The 23,734-nt window shown below is 37.7% G+C and overlaps 1 protein-coding gene across 1 annotated transcript in view; it reads left to right on the forward strand.

The window, feature by feature from the left end:
- Positions 1–20,517, forward strand: part of LOC126188289 (zinc finger and SCAN domain-containing protein 2-like) — a 172,693-nt gene extending 152,176 nt beyond the window's left edge. The window contains exon 6 of the mRNA XM_049929873.1: positions 19,758–20,517. Coding sequence (XP_049785830.1) covers positions 19,758–20,075 — 318 coding nt within the window. The 3' untranslated portion in view covers positions 20,076–20,517. The remainder of the gene's footprint in view (positions 1–19,757) is intronic.
- The last annotated feature ends 3,217 nt before the right edge of the window (positions 20,518–23,734 follow it).

The raw sequence follows: 23,734 nt of genomic DNA on the forward strand, positions 1-23,734 counted from the left end.
ACAGCATACTATATGAGTCTTTCCTCTGATCAAAAACTGAGTAGTTGATATGTAGGGCCATAACAAGCTTTAATGTGTCCACTCCTGTAAACGTTGTAGACAACAGTGTTCAGATTGACACTATGTTCCTTGACTTCAGGAGGGCATTTGACACTGTTCTGCACTGCCATTCATTGATCAAAATATGAACTTACTGAGTAACAGACCAGATTTGTGACTGACTTCAAGACTTCCTTGCAGGTAGACTTCAGCATCTCATTCTTAACAGAACAAAATTGACAGGTGTAAAGGTAATTTCTGGAGTACCTCAAGGAAGTGTGATAGGGCAGTTATTGTTAATAGTATATATATGAATGATTAGTAGAAAGTGTTGGAAGCCCTTTAAGACTTGTTTGCAGATGATGGGGGTTGTCAATAAGAAAGTAGCAATGCTAGTAGACAGTATCAACATGCAGAATGATGTACAGAGGACTGATAAATGGTGCAGGCTCTGGCAGTTGACCCTGAATGTAAATAAATGTAATGTATTGCATATATATAGCAACAGAAATCCACTACTGTATTACAACACAACTAATGATGGATTGCTAGAAACTGTACCTACTGTAAAATATCTAGGAGTAACTACACGGAGCAGACTTAATTGGAATGACAACATAAAACATGTAGTAGGAAAAGCAGTTGCCAGACTGAGACTCGTAGGAAGAAACTGAAGGAAATGCAACACTTCCATGAAAGAAGTGCATCTTCGAGCAATTCTCGAGTATTGTTTGTCAATCTGGGATCCTTACCAGATAGAATTGATAGAGAAGAGCCAACGGTGATTGATGCATTTCATCATGGAATCATTTGGTTGGTGTGAGAGAGTTACAGAACATTTCAAAGAACTCTACTAACAGATGCCATAAGAGAGACATTGTGCATCAAAGAGAGATTTGCCATTCTGATTTCAATAGAGTACTTTCTGAGAAGAGTCAGACAACATATTACTTCCTACCACATACATCTCATGAGAAAATTAGGAATTAGAACTAATACAGAGGCTTGCCAACATTCATCCTTCCTGTGTGCCATTCATGAGAGAAACAGGGAAGAGGGGATCAATTAGCAGTACCAGAAGTACACTTCATCCCACACTGTTAGCTGGGATGTGGAGTGTAATGTGGAATGAGTATTTACTTCTTGTCACTCAGATGTAAATAATGGCAATGTTACCAGTAACAATTTTCAACACTACTGATAATCAAGAAAAAACCAACCACTCTGATTCAACCTCCCTGACAACCCCTCATAACTCCCCAACCATGCCCTACTGACTTGCTCCACCTTCCATGTCCATCCTCCAAGAAACACACTATTCCTGAACTTCCATCCTATGAAACTGTTGTCATTCTTTCTCACAAAACTCTTACCGATGCAGAAGTCTCAGTACTTTCTAAAGTCCTAACCTTTAGCACCAAATCCTTTTCAAACATGGTGGACTTGTAAAGGATATTCTTTCCTTTACTCATTACTTGCTTGTAATGCAAACATTTCTTTGCCACACATCCCATTGACAACAGCCAACCTAAACCCTATACAAAACCTCATTTAAAACAGTTCCAGTCTCCCTTCAACCATTACCCCTCCACCCCTTCCACCCAGTCATCCCCTTGTGATCTTTCAGGAATTTCTCACTTCTAACCATGCCTCACTCTTCTTCCCTAAATCTCTCTCTGGTGCATCCAACATCACTTCTATTATGGAACACACTGCTATCCGTAACCTTTTAAACAATCAAGAACTTATCATCATTCCGCATACAAAGGCTCCACCACAGTACTCATGAATTCTAGTGACAGTTGCTGAGGGCCTCAGCCAACTTTTACAGCACTTCTGCATACGAACTTTGTAACCATGATCCCATTCCAGAAGTTCAACATGACCTCAAGTAGCTTTTCAAGGCCTTAGATCCATCCCAAAACCTGATACCTCAATCTGCCTCATACCTCACATCAGCAATCCCATGCACTCCTAACTTTTACCTACTATCCACACCCTACAAACTCAATGCCATAGCCCTCCCTACTTGTAGTCCAATTGTGGCTGGGTACAGCCAGGTAAGAACCTCTGCCTTTGCTGACCAACAGCGCCAAACTATTGACCGTAACATCCTATTGTAGATTCAAGAGACTGCCTCTCCACAGTTCCAGTCCTGTTACTACCAGATCCCTTTTTGGTCATTGTGGATGTGACAACCTTATACACGATCATCCCCCACCTTTCCCAACATCCTCCTAATATAAAGCCCATCACCTCTTTCCTAATCTTCCTACTCAACCAAACTCTGATCAACAATTATTTCACCTGCGAAGGCCAAACCTACAAACAAATTTTCGGTACTCTCATGGGTACTCACAAGGCACTATCCTATGCAGACTTATTTATGAGCAGTCTGGAGGAATCCTTCCTATCCAGTCAACACCCCAAACCTCTTGTCTGGTTCAGATTAATTGATGACTTTTTTTGATCTGGACTCACAGCAAGGACAACCTTTGCTCTTTCCTCCATAACCTCAACACCTGTTTTCAAATCCACTTTACCTGGTCTTTCTCAACTCGTCAAGGCACCTTCCGGGATGCTGGTTCCACCTCTCAGTTGGCTCCATAAATATGCCTGTCCATATTAAGTGCACCAACCACCAACAGTACCCCAACTTTGACAGCTGTCACCCAGTCCATGTCAAAAAGTCTCTTCTTTATAGCCTTGCCATCCATGGATGCCACATATGCAGTGGCAAGCAGGAGTTGTTAAAGTATACCAATAGCTGTACACCAGAGCCTTTACTGACATAATTTCCTATACAGCTCATCCATAAACAAGTCTCCCATGCCATGTGCTCCTCTGATGCCAGTAAACCTTTTAACAAGCCACTAACCAGCATTCCTCTGATTACCCAGTATGATCCTGATTTTGAAAAGCTCGACCTCATCGTCTAACAGGGCTTCGGCTACCTCATGTTGTGCCATGAGATAAGGAATATCCTATCCAAAATCCTACCCATATCCCCCAAAGTAGTGTTCTGCTTTTCTGCTTTATATCCTTGGCCATTCTTATTCCGAACCTACTCCCAATCCTACGTCCCATGGGTCATTCCCATTTGGTCAGTCCAGTTCCATGAGTTGTCCCATACACGCACCCACCACCCCCTACTGCACCCAGTCACAGGCATTTCCTACTCAATAAAAGGCAGAGCCATATGTGAAAGCAGCCATGTTATTTATCAGCTATGCCCCAGTTACTGTATAGCATTCTATGTGGGCATGGCAAGTAATCAGCTGTCTACTCGCATGAATGGCCACCACCAAACTACAAACTTGACCTCTCAGTTGCCAAATATGCTGCATACCACAACACAAATAACTTCACTATGCGGGTCATTTGGATACTCCTTTCCAGCCCAAGTTTCTCTGAAAGGGTGCAAAAAAGGGCAGCTCGTTTTTTATTATCACGTAATAGGGGAGAGAGTGTGGCAGATATGATACACAAGTTGGGATGGAAGTCATTAAAGCAAAGACGTTTTTCGTCGCGGCGAGATCTATTTACGAAATTTCAGTCATCAACTTTCTCTTCCGAATGTGAAAATATTTTGTTGAGCCCAACCTACATAGGTAGGAATGATCATCAAAATAAAATAAGAGAAATCAGAGCTCGAACAGAAAGGTTTAGGTGTTCGTTTTTCCCGCGTGCTGTTTGGGAGTGGAATGGTAGAGAGATAGTATGATTGTGGTTCGATGAACCCTCTGCCAAACACTTAAATGTGAATTGCAGAGTAATCATGTAGATGTAGATGCAGATGAAATATGCAGATGGGAATTGTCTCTCCAATACATCCTGTGCTCTCACAATCTCTTGGGTCTAAACCTCCACTACCTTGTGTGCACTGCCTCATCTTGCCTTTTCCCTTCTCTCTTCTGTCTGTCCATATCACTCCTTTTCTGTCCAGATCATGCACTGCTTTCTACCACCATCCTTCCTCCCCCCCCCCCCCCCCCCCCATGTGACATTCTCCGCCTCCCTCTCCCATTTTCAACTTCTCTTCTTTCTTTTTTGCTTCCCTTTCTCCATCTTCATCTTCACCTTTCTCCCCTTTTGCCCCCTCCCCTCAGTTCCCTCCCTCTCTTTCCAAAGAACTGCCTCTTTTCTGCTACCACCTCCTTGTGTTCTTCCTCACCCCCATGCCACTTCCCTCAGCTAAGACCACTGCTTTCAATAATTGAGAATCAATAATTAAGTCTTGCTGTGGCCATGGGAGTGTGAATGTGGATGTCTGTGTGGTTTGTGTGTGAATGTGTGTACTATTGCTGGAAAAAGAGCTTGTACCCGAAAGTTAGTGTGAATGCCGTTTTCTGTTGTGTGTGTTACTGTGCTCCATGCATTGATCTGCTATAAGTGACTGGTTGCTTTTCCCTTATTTTACATATAGCAAATGACTTAGTATGATAAGTACCAAAAAATTCAACATGCAGTTGCACATTACATTTCTTGTACTGCGTAAGTGGTAATGACACATACTTTATTCCAACACATTGTCACCTTTTGAGTTGCTGTATCTTCCCAATTAGTTGGTTCATTCCAGCAATCTGAAGCTTGTGTGCTGTGGTACTGGATTGTGGTGTTCATCCATATCCTCCTCAAGCACACCTGCACATTTTCAATTGAAAATGTATATGAGAGATCATATTTCTATTTTGGTGATAGGGTACCCGGGCATTGTGCACAATGATATCCAGTAATCAACTAAAAAGAGCCCAGTACCATTTCCTGTTCTGGATATTTATCCTGTACTGATTCACATTTTGATCTGTTTGACCATTTCCACCCATGTGCTTGCTGTATTTTGTCGGATCGGAGGGTTGAGGAAATTCAGTTTCCTTGACCAGACAGAGTATCTTTCAGTTACTGGATTTACACCACATGTATCTGATGTATTGTATTGTATTTATTGGTCCAGTAAATCTTACATGTACAGTACAGCACATCAGATATTGGACAGGTCAAAGTATATCTTACAATTAAAACACTTTAGAAACTAGAAAATTATGTTCACAAAATTTTACAGCACTTCATATACTGGGCAAGTCAATGTGTAAGTTATAATTAAACCACATTAGATACTTGAAGTTTACAACTGAATACATGTATAAGCCAATATTAATGATTACAGTATTTGCATGATCCTCACTTAAGCTCTAAGGATTTTTGAGGAACTCTTCTACACTATGAATTGACATGTACACTAGAGAATTACATTCACAGAATTTTACTTCATATACTGGGCAAGTCGGTATACAGCTTATACTTGAACCCCATTAGAAACTTGAGAATTACATCTGAATGTATTTATAGGCCAATATTAATGGTTACAGTATTTGCATAATCATCACTTAGACTCTCGAGGATTTTGGAGGAACTCTTCCACACTATAAAAGCAATGTGTCAACAGATATTCTTTTAATGCTGCTTTAAAAATTTTTACATCAGTCTTTACTTTAATTTCTCTTGGCAATTTATTGTAGATAATTTTTCCATGGTGTAATGTTCCTTTTTGGCACAAACTGGTTTTTGTATGGAGTACATGAAAGTCAGTTTTCTGTCTTGTATTATGATGATGAACATTTTCATTTTTGGGGAGGATACTAGGATTTGTTATTGTATATTTCTTTATAAACATTGCACTTTCAAATAGGAAAACACATGGAAGGGGAAGAATCCCCATCCTTTTAAATAATGGTCTACATGGTTTGTTCCTTTTTATTCCAGCCATGATTCTCACTATTCTTTCTTGCATCCTGAAGAGTTTTAGGCAGGATGGCGAGTTACCCCAAAAAGTGATCCCATAATTTAGGACAGAATGTATATTAGAATAGTAAACTGTCATTAGACAGTCCTTATGACAGCAGTTTTCTAGCACTCTCATTAAATAACACATGGTACTTAGCTTCTTTAATATGTTGTCAATGTGAGTTTCCCATCTAAGATTATCCTGTAGCCAGACCCCCAGAAATTTTGTATTAGGCACACTTGCAATATCTGTATCTGACATCTGAATTCTTATATCCTCTTCAATGTTTCTCTTGACATTATGAAAATTTAATGCTACTGTTCTACTTTTATTTATTATTAGTTTGTTTTGGTTGAACCAGTTTACAACATTTGTTAATGCCTCAGACAGTCTTGTCTGTAGTATCTCTGCAGTCTTCCCGCTGACTAATATGCTTGTGTCATCTGCAAACTGGATAGTGCTATGGTACTGGTTGGTTGATGTTAGGTCATTTATATATATCAAAAATAGGATGGGGCCCAGTACTGAGCCCTGCGGTACTCCATATTTTTTACTGCTTTATAATCAGAATAGTGTCTTGTTGATTTATTTTCTTTGTGAAAATGTATTTTACTACTTGTTGCGGTCAGTAAGATATGATCTAAGCCAGCTGTTAGGCATATCTCTGATACCAATTCTTTCAAGCTTCTGCAGCAATAGAGTGTGGTCTATGATGTCAAAAGCCTTAGACAGATCAAGGCATATGCCAGTTACTTTTTGTCCACTATCAATTTTTTTGAGTACTTCACCCAGAAATTCATATATTGCTGTTTCTGTTGATCGGCCTTTCCGGAAGCCATGTTGGGTTGTGGATAATATTTTGCGCTAGCAACCTCTTATGAAAAATTTTTTCTAGTATTTTCGAAAATGTAGATAGCAAGGCAATAGGTCTATAATTGGTTATGTCTTCTTTCTTACCCTTTTTGAACAGTGGTTTTAGTTTCACTGTCTTTAAGCAGGAAGGAAAGACTCCATTTGTTAATGAACTGTTGAAAATGTGGGCTAATGGTATTGCAATGAGGTCCCCCACATTTTTAATGACATAATCTGGAATCTCATCCACACCTGTTGAAAATTTTGTTTTTAACTCTCTAATTGATAGTATAATTTCCTTAGGGTTGGTTGGAGTAAGAAATAGGGAGTTGCAGTTTCTATTTTGATTTGATGGTGTTGTAGCAGGATTTTTATTTGAAGATTTTATGTCAGATAGTAATTTTTCACTAATATTTGCAAAGTATGTATTAAAAGCATTGGCTACTTCTTCTGGATTTGTAATTTTTTTGCCATCTTGGATTACCTGGAGATTTACATTTTGGGGGTATCATTTCCTACTTGTTCTCTGACTATCTTCCACATGGCTTTCATTTTGTTCCTGGCCATTTTTATATGGTGATCATTTGTTGTTTTTTTAGCTTCTTTTATGACTTTGTGAAGCACTCTCTTATAATTCTTGAAATGCACCAGGAATTCTTCTGTAACATTTTGTGTTTTTGAGATTTCATAAAGTCTCCTCTTTTCAGCACATGATATTTTAATGCCTTTCGTCAGCCATGTAACATTTCTTTTTTTAGTTTTTAATGTTTGGTTTTTAACTGGAAAAGAAATATTGAAATGATGGAGAATATTTCCATGAACATGTCAAACTTTTTACATGTGTCCTCTTAGTTGTCTATATCATTCCATGTTTCTTTTTTCAGTAAGTGCCTGAAGTGTTCTAGGTTGTGCTTGCTAAAATTTCTACCTTTTCTTGTCATTTGTTGTTCAGTATTTCCTGCAGTCTTTACTGGGAATTCAATAAACTGTGCATAATGATCACTGAAACCTGTATTCATATTTCCAGATTTGTATAAATATTTATCTGTATTTATTAGTATCTGATCTATAGCACTGCTTGACGATTTGGTGACTCTGGTGAGGGATTTGGTAGTTGTATGCATATTGTAGGTTTTTAATAAGGCCTCAAGGTTTAATCTGTCTTTTGAGTTCTTGTTGAAATCTATATTAAAGTCACCACATATGATGGTTGTTTTACTAACTATTTTTATACTGTTAAGTGCCTTCTCAAGATTTTCAATGAAAGTAGTTACGTTTCCATCTGGGCTTCTATATATGCAAATAACAATTATATTTAAATTTGTCAGTTGTGTAGCAGAAATTTCGAAGCTTTGCTCTTCCCCTAGCTGGTTAGCGAACTTTAAATTTTCGTGTTTGACGTCCTCTCTAACATATATGCATGTTCCTCCATGCATGGAGGTTTTCCTACGAAAAAAAGATGAAAGGGTAAAGCCCTCTATCCTTGTGTGATGTAACATATTTTCGGATAACCAGTGCTCACTAACACATATAACAGACACTTCTTTTAGTTCATCCGATAACAATATTTCTATCTCAATAACTTTATTTGATAAGGATTGTACATTTTGGTGCAGGAGCATAAATTTCGACGATGACTTATTTACTAGGTTGTTTTGGCCTACCTTATGGTCTACAGCTGCACATGACATATCATTTTTAACACTTTTACAATTGAAGTTTTCTTTCCAGAGCGATGTTTTAGAAGATGAAATCAACATTTCTGTGGAATCACTTGCCATAAAAAACGTTGTGGTTCTTTTCTGTTTCGTGTTGGGCGAGTTGACTTGTAGTGTGATGGCGTTTCTGCTGTAATTTTTGGAGTTTTAATTTGAGGAACTGCAACTAGGCTAGATGGGGATCCTCTTCTTGCCACTTCAACACTTCCTGAAGTCATTGGAGTAATATGCTCTTCATTTGGAATTGGTGATTCCATTGCTGCTGCTACTACAATTGGAGGCTGCACTAAGCCTGGCTGATTTCGGTTTAATTGTTCCATGATTGCATCGCACAGTGCTACTTTACCTTTCATGTTTCTATGCAATCTATGGGTAGTGAAATCTTCTCTTTTTTGACTGTCTGCATTAATATATGTCCCATTGCTGAAGAGCTTACATATTTTCTCGAACTTTCGGTTAGTTGCTTCGATTTCTGCATTCACACGCGATGTTTTGATGAGGTCATGTCTCATAGGGATGCTTATTACGAAAACTTTCATGTCCATAACTTTTGCCAGTGTTTCCCTTAAAGATCGCAAAGCGAATTTTGCCTCGTTCTTGTAGACATCGTTTGCGCCAGCTAAAATAATGCGAGTTACAACTTCCATGGTTACTGTGTGTTTCAATATGCTGAGTAACTTCTCGCAGTGGAGCACCTGGCTTCACAAATCCAATAACATTTTCATTTATTAGTTTTTCGTTCATGATCTTTGCTAGTCCTTTTCCATGACTATCAGAAAATAAATAAATAATGCCAGCATCTTGTTTTTTACGTTGACTGTTTTCGGTCCGAAACTTTCGTTTGTATATTTGCTTCACTTTGTCTGTTCGTTTTTTCTGATAGCACACTTAGTCTGTTTTTGCACACGATATTAGAATCAGTCAATAACTTTCTTTGAGAATTTGACAGTTTACTTTTCACTACCGGTATGTTTGGAAGTTCGCGATTTCGAGGAAAGTTTGATCTGTTTACATGCTTTTCCGCTACCATGCTAGAGTTGTTTGTTTGCACACGTTTTTGTTTACTTTCAGTTCCTTGCAACAGTTTTTCTTCAGATGGCTGTATTCCATGATTTACTACACTCGATTTTTGCACACTGTTTTTTTGTATTAAAGTTACACTGCTTCTTTGAGATTTATCTTCCTGGATATAGTTTTCTTCGGTCACTGATTCCCATTTTCCTGTGGAGGCCGTGTCTTCTTGCTTCCCATATTTTCCTGATTGAAGTTCTTTTATATCCTGTTTTAGAGTACGATTATGAATTGTAGACTTTTTATACGTTCATTTAGATTTGATATCTCGTCCCTACAACTCATACACGATTTCTTTTTTCCATCAAATTTTACTTTTTTTTTGCGGAGATACACGATTTACTTTAACACTAGCTGCCATCTTAATATCATCATGGTGCCAAAATGATGAAAGTGTCATGCTATTTATACAGCAACAGAACATTATTCTTTTGTATGGCAGAATGATTAGTTCTTCTTTCATCTTTCTCTATTTCCATCTTCTCCAGAAGGAGGCAATTTTGTGAAAAATTGTAGAAAAAGGCATAAAAATTTAATAATTATTAAAGTGCTCTCATTAGTATTACTTTTGTGTAACACTGAAAATGTAGCATGTATCCCCATGATACAAATAATGTTGCATACAGTTCAGTAAATGACATGTGATTGTTGGCTTATTAAGACACTATTTATTGTTTTTGCACATGAATGATAAAATATTTTAATTATTATGCTTACTCTAAATTCATGGATGTGATAAGATTGGGACTGTAGAAAACATGTTTAAAATCAATTGCAAATTGTTTCCAGTAGTGGACTGCTTCTCACAACTATTAACACAAAACTGAAAGACAGCTGTTTGATGTTCAGCAGTCCTCGAATATGCGTCACAAGATTATAGAAGGTCATTGTCCAAAAAAATCAACAAAATTTCAGTCCTGTCATGTGTACCATTAATGTAACCATGGGTACAAAGGGGATAAAGTAGTAATGTTTTACCGTGTGCAGCATATGCCATTTGTGAACAAGATATAAATAATCTATTTGTATGCTTTTCTCATGTCTGATGTACTCAAAGTTTAAATATGTATTAATAGGTGATACTATTTTTTTTAAAAAAAGAACCTATTATCTCCATCATCATGTAGTGAGGTTCCAACCTCAATTTATAAAGATAGTAACTTGTCAGTAGTAGCAGATGACAGTAACTTATCATCTAACAAATATGTTTATGATTAATTATTTCACTACCACAGGGTTCCAATAACCTTGTAATTTTCAAACGTGGCTTTGTTTCATATGTAAATAATGTAAGATTTTTACTTTCTTAGTTGTAACTTGTTTTAAATTAACATCTGGTTCTATTAATTCTGTTTCTGATATTTTCTCTTTATCTGCTGGAAAATCCTGTACTGAACCAATAGTACCTATATTTTCATTTTTGTTCTGTATCATTTCTTCCACAAAATCTAAACAGGCATTTAAAACTGTCCATTTTTACCACCTATGTTAGATAGTCCTGTTTCCAATTGAGAAACCGTGTTACATAGCTGACAAAATCCATTATCTACTTGAGAAACACTTTCTTCCACTTTTTCAGTGTGTTATTCACTTCTGACAACACATCCATATGTCTTGCTTTGCACTTTTCCATGAGCCAGGCCTTTGATCTCCTCTCAGTTAGTAATTAAAAAGGGTCATGGAAGTGGTGTTGATAGTTATAAGAAAGTTACTAATCATAAATGATATATCATTCTTTGAACTGTGTCATTAACAAGTCAGTGAAAATCATTGAACAAATTCAAAGTATAAATTGAAATTTACTCTATACATGTACATCTTTATAATCTGTGAACCACTCCGAAGTGCGTGGCAGAGGGTATGTCCCACTGCTCCCATTCCGTTGACGTATGAAACTATCAGTTGGAATTCACTTAACAAGGTCGCTGTACGGATTGAAATTAAATGCACTGTTAATGATTGCTATCTTATTTAAAGTAAACCCCTCGGGTTTTGATAAAGTGAACTGCATTTGGAGTTCATATATGCCGTGTTTGCCACTCACGGGTAGAAGCGGCGTCTGCTGTTCATTTGCAGATACTGCATGTGCTAGATCGCCACTGTAAGGTCACTGTTTCGACTGCAGACTGGTCCGCCGTGTGGAACTGCCGACTTTAAACTGCCGCTGGTGAAGTCGAGAATGGCCACTGCACTCTCTTTTGCTGTCATCTCGAATTGCTCTCTCGGAGACTGAACTAAAAGCGTATCACACAAACTGTGCACTCAGAATTTCTGTATGTAGCTCTGACTGTCAGCTTTTTAATCTTCTTTGCCCAAGTTTACTCAAAATTAATTTAAATTTCCATAAAATCTTCTTTGCTTTTAATATTTACTGACAAATATTGTGTAACCTTCATTATTAGTGTTTGGTCTCGCTATTGAATTTCTTAACTTGTCCTCTTTATTGCTGAGATAAATTCTCTCTTATATATTCTTTGAATCTAATAGTAATTATTTTAAAATTGTTCGAAGTACAAATTGTAAAGCATACGTAACTTCTCGACGTATTAAATAAGCAGTTGTCAGAATTCGAGTTAACGTCGATTCTTCATTGGTGTAAATGTTATATACGAGTAAGTCACTCTACTTAGCTACAATACTACAGTACCGTGTTAAAGTAATTTGCCCATTCACTTTAGAGTAAAAACTTTTAGTCCAGTCTTACAGTTTTATATATTAAATTCAAAGTAATCCCGAGGTCTCCAGTTCTCGTTACGTCGTACAGTCGGCGAGGTTCGGTCGCCGCACTGCGAGTGTCATTTCAGAGACCGTATCACGAAAATGGCTGAAGCCGTCGACAGAACTCGAAAACTGACTGCAGAGAATATGAGGCGAGAATTGTGATAACTGGCAAAGTTATTAGTGTAAGCAAACTGACAATGTGTAGAACTGCCGAATAGGACCTTTATTACAAATCCTACAGATGGAATATAAGACAAAACTCTCAGAGGCTGCTAGGGCAAAGTGAGTTAGTTGCTGCAGTTTGCTTCTGTGTATGTCGAAAAATGGTGTTGCAGGGTGAATCAGATTCATTTGTGTCAATAAGATTTATGGTAGGTACAACCAACAACCAGGAAAGTAACTGCTGCTATCCACAGGATGTCCCACCAGTCTTCACATTGTAACTGTTGTGTCCATTGTGGGTCATGTGATTCACCCACATTTTTGAAATACAGTTAAGCCACGGATGGAAACAGTGATGTATGAAATTGCATATATTCTTCAACAAGACAATACACTGACATAATTGAGCCATTTGTACAAAACAACAGTATGTCAGACAAGTTTGAAATCTATATATAGGTTTACATCTACATACATCCTCCTCTTGCCACCGTACAGTGTGTGGCGGAGAGTACCCCGTACCACATTTCCTTTTCTGTCCCACTTGCAAACGGAGTGAGGGAAAAGCAACTGCCTGTATGCTTCCGTACGAGGCCTAATTTCTCTTATCTTCGTGGTCCCTGTCTTTGTCTGAAGAATTTTGACCACGTAACGGCCTTCATTTAAATCTCCTGGATTACTATACGTGGAGCGTAGTTGAGAGGTTGTGTAGAAAATGTCAACATTCCAATAAGGACCACCACTGAGGTAGAATTTACTGTAATGAACTCGAGATACTTTATATTTTGCATACGTGTGGATGCTGTTATTCTGGCTAAAGAAAGATACGTTGAATGGTCTCTAATGATTTTTTGTAAATAAATTTTTAGTAATAATTTTTTGTTTAAATGAAATGCTAAATTTGTCTAGATTCTGCTGCTGTACATTGTTTAGCACTCTTTTTTGCAATATTTTATGTATATTTCACTTTCCATCATCGTCATCATCCCGAACAGTTTCCAGCCCCAGGCCAGGTCTGTTCGGCACGTGAGCCTTGCCATCTAGTCCGATTTTCCTGACATCTTTTTGTGTTCGTTTCGGTCCAGTCCTCGCCTCTTTTTTTGACACACTCCTCCAGATATTTCAGCCGTCTATGCTCTGGTCTTCTTCCCGGTCATTTTCTTCGCATCTCCTTTCCGTGTATTTTCGTGGGAATCTTCTTGTTTTCTGTTCTCTTTAAGTGCCCGTACAGTCTTAACCTTTATGTTTCTGTCCTGTTCTGCAAGGTTTCCTCTTCCACTATTTCCCTTGCCCTTTCATTCGTCATCCTATACCACCTTGTTACTGCTGTACTATTTCTGAGGAACTTCATTTCACACGCCTGTAATCTTCCGAGCACCCTAATACTTTGCAGGAATGCTTCTGCCTGTCTGCCGTGTTCACTGATCTCTTTCTTATTTCTTCCTTTTTCCTCTATCACACTTCCCAAGTAGTTGACACTCTCCACCTTCTCGAGCTGTTCACCTCCAATCCTTATTCCGCTAGTTGGTATTTCTTTTTTTCTAATTGCAACAAGGATCCCTCATTTGTTTACATTAAATTTCATTCCATACTGCCTCACAGTTTCTTCCCAAGCATCCAGCTGTTCCTAAATCTCCTCCTCCCTGTTTCCCCAAATCATCAAGTCATCTGCCACCTTAGTCATTATCTCATCCGAGACCGCAATGAAGAGGAGAGATGACAAAGCACTGCCCTGTTTTACACCATTTGTTTGATGGAACGAATTCGTCCTTTCATTTCTCACTTTCATAGATTGCAGCCTTCCACTGTACATCTCCCAATCTGAACCTCTCTGTTTCCCCACTCTCTTCTTTCCTAGTTCTTCCCAGACCTTTATTCTACAAAAACTATCAAATGCCTTTTCTATGCTGAGAGACACCATCACGAGGTCCTCCCCAAATTCATAGTGGTACTCTTGGAGTTGCCTCACGGCAAGTATGAGGTTAACAATTCACCTCCCAGGTCTGAAGCCTTGCTATTACTCTCTCAGTTTGTTCTCAACCCTGGTTTGGACTCTGGTCTCAAGGATCTTTTCATGTACCTTGATGCAGTGTTGTATCTGCGTGACTCCTGTAGTTTCTAGAATCCTTCCTACTCACATTCTGGAATAGAGGGACAATTAGTGTCCTCTTCTAATCTTCTGGAGTCTTCTCATTCCACGCCACCCTCATCACATTACGCAGCCACTGTTTCCCAACTTCTACTGCCTCTTACCATTTCGACAGTTACTTTGTCCATACATAGTGCCTTTCCACTTTTCATCTTGACCAATGCAAGTTCCACTTCTTTTCATTTTAGGTTCTTCCCTCCCAGAATTTAGTTCTACCTCCTTTACTCTATTATCCTCATCTCAAAGTCCATTTGGATTTAGCAGGTGCTCAGAGTACTCTTTCCACATTATCTTTAACATCTCTTTGTTATTAACCTTGTTCCCATTTCTATCCATTATTGTTGCATCCTCTCTCAAACCTCTCCTCTTACTTATGACCATTGTGTATAGTACTTTCTTACTTCCTCTCCTGTCTTCCTCCAACATCTTTGTCCATTCTTCCATCCATTTGCTTTTCTCCTCAGCCACTATCTTATTTGCCTCTTTCTTCTTTTTCTCATACTCCTCTCTTGATAATTCAGTCCTTTCTTGGAACCACAGTCTGAAGGCCCTGTTCTTCCTTCCCACCACCTCCTTGATTCTTTCATTCTACCATGCTCATCCTTTGATAACCTTTCCTTAAGAATCTTCTGGTATTGTTCCTTCACTTTCTTTACCTTCACGTTCTATACTCTAATTCTCTTTTTCTGATTCTCTGCCCTTTTCCATTCCTTCATGATTCTCATGCTCATCGTCTGTAGCCAGTGGTCACTATCCATTGCCTCAGGCGGTCAGTATCCATTGCCTCAGGTGGTAGTACCTTTATATCTGTTACAGTCCTCTTCCTTTCCCAGTCATAGAGCATGTAATCACTAAATATTTATGCACTAGATTCCTACTGTAGCGCATTACTTGTTGCTCTGTTTCGTCCAAAACCAGGAGTTATCCGACCAGTTCTCTTGCAGAATTCTTGCAATATCTTTCCTTCTTCATTTCCACTTCCCCATTCTTCTGCTCCTAGTAAATGTTCAAACCCCCATCTTTCACTACCTACATGTGCATTCAAGCCTCCCATGACTATGATCCTTTGACCATTAAAATGCTTTTGTATTTCTTCCTTGAAGTCCTCCTCCTCTTGAGATGTACAGGCCACTTGAGGGGCGTATACCTGAACCACCTCCGTACTTCTTTCCTTTGTCATTATTCTCATCCTGATTATCCTGTTGCTTATCCTCTGTACCTATTCTGTTATACCATCCCCCACAACAGCTCCCACTCCCTTTTGTCTTCTTTCTTCATTCCCGGTCCAGTACAATCTGTAATCTTTCCTCAGTTCCCTCCTGCCTTCTCCTTTCCATCTTATTTCTCTCAAACCTAAAATATATAGCTTTATGCTTTCCATTGCATCTGCTATCTCTTCTGCATTTCCTGTCAGTGTTCCAGTGTTCAGAGTTTCAGTTTGTAGTCAGTTTCTTGTGCTGGGTCACTGCCTTTTATATCCATTCTTTCTGAGGCTATTTCCCGGGTTGAAAGCTAATTATTGATCCACTGTTGGCTACCTAGGCCCTTAACAGCTTTACCAGTGCCCCATTAGCCACCACCTTTTAGATTTCCTACAGGGCCTTCATAGGTACTGTACCAGTCTTGGAGCACTCAAAATCCCCACTGTACTTTACTCATGTAGGCCATCCCCTACATTGTGGTGTTGACCACCTCTCGTGACTTGCCTGAGTGCTTTGTCTTCTGAGAGGCATATTTTATTTCTACTTCACCTCAAACATCAGCAGATCAATTTTCAGTTTTGTGAAATAGTCAGTTTCTTCTGAAAGTAGCAGTATCCATTATAAAACTTTATAATGCAAATGACTCTTACTGTACCACAGTTTATTATCATTACATATAATTTCAGTCACGATCAAACCAGTTTCAATACTATACTGTAACTTTTGCCGATTATGAAGACTAATATTTTCTTTATATCAAATTACGAAGATTGCCCACACAGAATGATGATTTCTATAATTTTATTGATATAATACAGAAGATAATATATCCTGAAGAAGAAGCTGTCATCATCTTCTGATTGTTGACCGTTGGCTAAATGATCACATCTGACACTACAAAAGTCTGTCTCAAAGTGCAAAAGATGCCAGTGTTGTCTTAACACCCATCAATACCACATGGAATAAAAACAAATTCATTTTTATTAATGTAGTGAAACATAGATGTCAAGAACACATTATACTACTAAAATATAAAGATTTACATCTTTTTGCTCAGGCTGATTAGGTAGAATTGTCAGCAGAATGACCTTGTGACATTATGTATGACACTAGACCCTTGTTTGGATTTCTAAAATGTTTTTAGCTCTTTCCCGTACCCGAGAAATCTGATCAGTGATCAGAAGGGACTGCCAAATTAATCACTGAGGTTTCTTGCAGTGTCACACTTAAAATATGAGGGGTTCAGAGCACAAGTGGTGTAACTCCACCTACAACAGTTTTCAGTAAGAGGTGCATTCATTAAGAACAATTATTAATGTTAATAATTTATTTGTATTGATGAATACAGGATAATGTGCACTAAAATCTCTCTAAATCTAGTATGACTTGTAAAACAAAAAAGAAAGGTGTTACTCAGTTTGTGCGCTGAACACTTTTATCAGTCATCCACTGTAGTCTCAAGTACATTGTGTGAATACAGGTTCATTGTTTGCCTCATCTGAAATCTGATCATGGGAATCTGAACGTGGAGTAGATGCCTTCGTAGGTAAGTTCGTGAAGAATGCATGATACACAGGAGGAATAAATTTTAGAAGATCTAAATGTGTGCTTACGAAAATCCACCTCATGAAATTCTTCACTCTGATGGAAACTTGATTTAAACCTCATGGAAAATGGCATTGCCCTTTCAAATTGCATCCATCTGACTTGGTGCCAATTTAACAGATGCCCATCAGTAGCCCTTTTCCTGATCACTGTGCTGTCTAGTAGCTTCTTCGTTGACACGCAGTCGTATTCATTATGCAAATAATTAAAGGCTTTTTCTTTTTACTCCCTTGGATATTATCTACTCAATCACCAGCTGAGTAAATATATTGTTTTTTTTTTTTTTTTGTGCCTGGCTAATTCAATCAGACCAAAGTCTGCATCATTAGGCAGGTAGCAATGGCCAGGTATCATAAATGTGTAGTTTATTGCTTCCACTTTCATGTCTGGGTCCTGCATTGATTTCATCAAGGAAACACACATGTTACAATTACTGTTCTGCCATGTACATGAATCAGAATATGCAGTTATTACTTGTACATCTTTGTGTATTCTGTAAGGTGTTTCACAACACAGGACACATTATCTTGGGAACCTTAACTTCCTGCTGTTTAATTCCACATGTACATGTATCTGTTTCCATCATTAAAAGAATGACAGCCCAGATTATACACATATAAATTTCTCTTGTAGTAGGCAACAGACATCTGCAGTTTTGGAAAGGACAGTGCCTTTTATAAATCAAATGTAAACTTGTAGTGATCACTAAAATATAAAGATTTACCTCTTGTTTCTCAGGCTTATTAGGTAGAATTGTCACCAGAATGATCTTGTGACATTATGTATGACACACTGGACCCTTGTTTGGATTTCTAAAATGTTTTAAGCTCTTTCTCTTACCTGAGAAATCTGATCAGTCTATCGTGTTTCATCGACTCTCTTGCTTCTTCAGCCTGTGCTAGGTGTTCATCCTTCTTTGTTTTGCAGCCTACATCTCTTTTGTGCGTTGTCCTCAGTTGCAATCTTGAATTGTAGTTCATTGCATGTTCTACAAGAATCTTTGGATGGAGGTTTGAAATGTAGTTTAAATTTTGAACAAAAAATATGATAGTAATGTTTTTCTTTCACCGGTTCTTTGGCAGTGTTCCTACACCATTGAATATAGAGTTCATACATTTTTCTCATTGTGATGTCTTGGCTGAGATATCGTTAGTTGGGATTATCCTTTCTGGTATAATGGTTCTGGTAAGATGGAAACAACGTGATATGTTCTTGAACAGTACTGTCGTATATTTTATTTCCAGGTGTTTTTCTTCCTCAGGAATCAGTTACAGGGAACTCCTTTCCTATACACCTGTATAATCTCTCTTCATTTATTTCCATACCTGTATACTATTATTTCCTACCCTAAGAAGTACTGAGTTTGACTGAACAAGTCCCCAAATGTACACATTCTGTCTGGAGTAGTCTGCTAATTTCCAAAAATTTTTGAATTTTTCTTTCCTCTTACTGCCTCAATTTTTGCATTACATTCCTTCCGGCAGTTATGCTTTCTCTTGAAATATCTTTTCTGGGATGTTCTTTCCACTATGAGATATATACGATTGTCCGCTGTTCCTGTTATTCTCACGGATGTTCCATTTCCATTTGTTAGGAGTTCACGTCCTTTCATATCCCCTGCGCAGTATGATTAATAAAGTTACATCAAATACTGTAGTTGCATGCTACAATGCAGTTATTGTATGTTCATAGTATACGCAATAAGTAATTGTTATAAACTGCACTTCCCTTCAGGTGTATGTATAATGGTAAAATGCAGCACCCTTCGATGGGTTAGGTTAGAAACAGTATCTTATTTATTTTGGCTACTGTAGAATATTATTAATTATTATTGGTGAGGCCTACCTGTCATAGCATCATTCATAGGAATATTTTCCTCACTGTGTGGTGGATATTCTGAACAACACTCTAGAATATGGTCAGTACAAGAACCTGCACATTCCATCTTCTACTAATGCACATGGACATATGTACATTGTGCTCTGAAAAAAGGTGGGAAACAGTTAAAGCACTAACACAGTGCTGCACTCTATGCACAAATGATGAAACCTCAGAGGTGTGCACTTATAGCTCTGAACTGTAGATGTCTCCCTGTTAACGAATATCTCTATAACTCGTTTTCAACGAAAAGTGGAATTACACCACTTGTGCTCTGAACACCTCATATGCAACTAGCAACAATGGCCAGTTTCTGGTGGCAAACTGTGTTATAACAATAGTGTAAGATAGATATTCATCACATATTTCCTTTCTAGCTCTATAGAAAATGTTACACTGAGTGACAAGGATGGGAAAGAGATATAGTGCTCTAATAAGATGTTCATGGTATTTTTATCTTACATGTCTTCACTGAATTATGAACTATAATCTGTATGACAATTCATTTCAGGCTGATACCACATTGTTTAACAGTTGTTTTTATTTTTTTACTGAAAGTTTCAAATGATCAACAGGTGTGTGGTAAAGGATTCCTGACCCGTGTTGATCTTCGCATCCATGCAACAGTGCACACAGGTGAAAAGAGTTTCCAGTGTGAGTGGTGTGGGAAAGCATTTGCAAGGCGTGATGCACTTCGCTGCCATCGACGGTCACATACAGGTGAACGTCCGTATACATGTGATGTCTGTGGACAGAGCTTTACACAGTTCTCTCCACTCACTATTCATAAACGTCTTCACACGGGTGAGCGACCATACGCTTGTGACATTTGCTCAAAAGGGTTTGTGTCTCGATCTACCATGATGGCTCATCGAAAGAAGTGCAGCAGTTAGTGTTTCTAATTTATGCATTTTGCCATGTCCTCTGAAAATTTTATTTAATTTTAGGAAGAGTGTATCTTCTGAGTTTTAATTATTTGTAGAAATTTTGTTTACATTGAAAACATTTTAATCAATGTTTATTTTTAAATTTACTGTAGAATTACCGTTTATGTAGTTTACAAAATTTTTGTTAGGCTCCTGAAATGGAAATTATTAACGTAATTGCAATTTTCTATGAAAATGTGCATTCTGGATGGATGTAAGCTTTATTACACGAGGAAATAATAATAGTGACTTGTTTTTATATTGATTTGATGTGAATATTGCTTTGAAAATGTAACTTTTTTCTGCATAGTCACAGTTATGGAATTTGTTTCAATATTATTTTCTTTGTAATTTCATTTTGTTATATGTCTTGTTGAAATGAAAAAGAGCAGTATAAATTGCACCAGTTCTTATAGAACCATTTATTTGAGTATATGATGTAGTGCAATAAATTATGGAGTAATGCTTAATGTAAGCTCAGATCATTATTCTGAACATACATGCTATGAAGATACAGGAACTTTTATTCTGGAACACACAGGTAAGTTTTTTTTTGGGAATATGTGCCAAAACAAACTTTTTGGCTAATTTTGTTTGGTGGTGATGTATTTAGAAACACACACACACACACATACACACACACACACACACACACACACTCAAAATATGAAAGCTTTGAAGTTGAGTTCTTTTAATGAAAGCAATGTATTTACCATTTGTATTTTTAAAATTGTATTTAACTTGACGGTTTCTACTTAAATACTGGAAGTTGGAAATTCAGTGCCCTTCTTGGTACATAAAATCATGTTTCATCATCTAAATTGGTTTAGTCAACATAAGTAAAACCTCAGAATTACCAAGTGACTGGAAATCAGATGTTCTGTAATGAAGCTACATTTTTAACAGAGTAGTTTCTTGACTCTATGTATCATTCATAACTACTGTTGTATACAGGTATCTTCAGTATCCAAAGAACTGTGACTGATGCCCGAACAAGAGGGAACTAACATGCATAGAGAAATCTGGATTTGTGCAAAAAAAAAATAAAAAAATAAAAAAAAAAGATTGTTGTGCTCTATAATTTATAAATCAAGTAACAGTCGCTCAGTGCACCTACTTTCCTAATGGAAGGTAACCTGATGAAATGAAAAAGTTAATGAATAGCTATGATAGGGAGGGGGAGGAGGAGGAGGAGGAGGAGGAGAATAAAGAAAGAACAATTCATCATCTTTTGGGCACACATCTGGAACAGTAACATCTCATCTTTCAGTATTTCGCCAGTTAACCATACAGCCACCTAAAGGCAAACTGGTGACTGAATTAAAACTTCTTGACACAGTGTGTGTAACAGTGTGAAGTAATATTAATTCAGTTACTGACTCAACTTTAAGATGGTTGTACATCTGACAACTGAAGTATCAGGTGATGAAATACTGCTGTCACAAGTACAAGTCTGAAAAATGATTGGATATCCTATCCACTGGCATAACTTCAGGAACCACAAGAAAGCACATGTCTCACAACTTGTAGAGAATTTTTGACATCATAGCAAGACTACACTCCGATAATATTCCTGATCTGTGTTGTTAAGGAAGTGGTTTTAAACTGATTATTATTGCTGAAGTTCTAGATTTGTTATTGTATTTTGCTAAAAGGTAAAACAAACAAAGTAGAACTTTATATTTTACCAGGGTAACTCAGTAATAGTACTACAGACAATACTGTTAATTAACTCTGCTTCAACAAATTTCTTTCAGTGTTGTGTACATTATAAAGAAATATACCTGCATGTGTATTCACATATTAGGGACTTTCAAGAAGGAAAGAGCTGGAGGCTGGAAAATGAAGACCTCTGAAGCAGTTGTAATGCCATTCCCTGCTGCGATGTTCCACTTGTTTTTATCGTGATATTGGGTGGGAAAGTAAAGTCTGAACAGGAGTTAAGACTTCCTGTTATTTAATTTTGCTCACCGTATTATTTCAGCACACTTAGAAACCTCTTCTGATGGAAATTTTTTTCTTAAAAAGCTGCACTTCAAATCCATGCAGGATATGGTGTCTGATGTGCAGTGAGCAGCTTTCATCCAAAGCACTGGCTAATTTCATTTGTTCGTTCAGAAGGGGTTGCCGACAAGTATGTTCCAGCTTTCGACCAGTCAGCAATGACAGAATCAAGGTGCACGCCCTGAAAACTTTCTCAAACGATTTTACAGAAACTATTTAGTAATAAAGATTCATTTTTGCTTTACTTATAGCTATATGTCAGGATGGTGATGTGCCCATCATTTTATTTATGGTCATAGTTATTGTAATATTTATGTGGAAGTAAGAAACTCCACGAAATTTGGAAAAGTTTACAATGAAAAATAGAGGTCACTATGATTTTGCATTTGGTGCACATTACATAATATGTTGTCACATATGAAATTTAGCTAACATATTGAATTTTTCTTTAGATTTGGGTAGAGGTATATATCTGTCACCAATCTTGAGAAAATTGATCTGATGTAGCCCATTCATTTGCTATAAAGCCAGAGTGAAATATCCACAACATTCCTCATATTTCATAGACAGTTTTAGTTATCGAAATGAGACTTTGGCAAATGGTAGCACACAAAGAGGAGAGTATTTTGCCATATTGTTATTATGTAAAACTTCATTATCTACCGTGTTTTTCCACTAACTACAGACTTATTTGATGAAAGAACGTAATTTTTAGGGCCCCTATAGATGGTGAAACGAGAAATGCTATGGGTTTTGGAACAACGTAAGTAAAGACATTACATGTTTTTTGAACTAAGGATGTGTTTTTGCATAAGCTACCGATCTTACTTTTCCTCAGTTCCTCACTTAATAAACTTCATATACCACTGTTTCAGAATTCTGTCCCAAGTCTGTCTGCACGACATGTTATTGAGGTGAGGCTGTGTAAACTCCACTGTGTTTTGGCAAAAGAAGCAAATTTTAACATGGCAACCAGAGATGTGTTGGTTTTACTCAAAATTCGCCATTTTTGTAGGGTTAACAAGTGAGGCAATCATAAATTGCTGCATTTTCAGCAGCATTATTTTTAGACAGTAACCAAAGCACAGGTGACAGTAGATCTTTTCGAATTGTCACCAAGCAAGTGTGGACATGGAGGGCCCCCACTTAATACTTACAAAAAATGTGAGTGTAGGCTTCAGTTTAGAATGACACTTCCCCTCCAGCACTTGACATTTCCCCTACAACGCCTGCCCATAATCCCCACCACTACTGCTCTCCCCACGCATCCTGTGCCATCTGCGTATCTACCAGCCACAACATTCTGCACGGACTGTACTGCTGGAAGTTAAAAGTACAAATCTAACATCCAATTCTCGAAATAAATATTAAGCTTCTGATACACAATGTATCACATATTGTACCCTTGTTTGCAATCATTATACAACACAAAAGTGCATTATGTGGAACATCAGAATACATTGATATGGACTACCAGCCCCAAACTGGTCTGTCCTATTTAACAGATTTAAATTGTGTCCCTGTATATCAAGTTTTTCTCTTGCCCCTGTGACATTAAAGGCATTGTCACGGTCACTCTCCCTCTATCACGTGCACCATATCTCCAAGTCAGGACCCGACGA

This window comes from Schistocerca cancellata, chromosome 5 (genome assembly GCF_023864275.1).
Source record: "Schistocerca cancellata isolate TAMUIC-IGC-003103 chromosome 5, iqSchCanc2.1, whole genome shotgun sequence".
Lineage (NCBI taxonomy): Eukaryota > Metazoa > Arthropoda > Insecta > Orthoptera > Acrididae > Schistocerca > Schistocerca cancellata.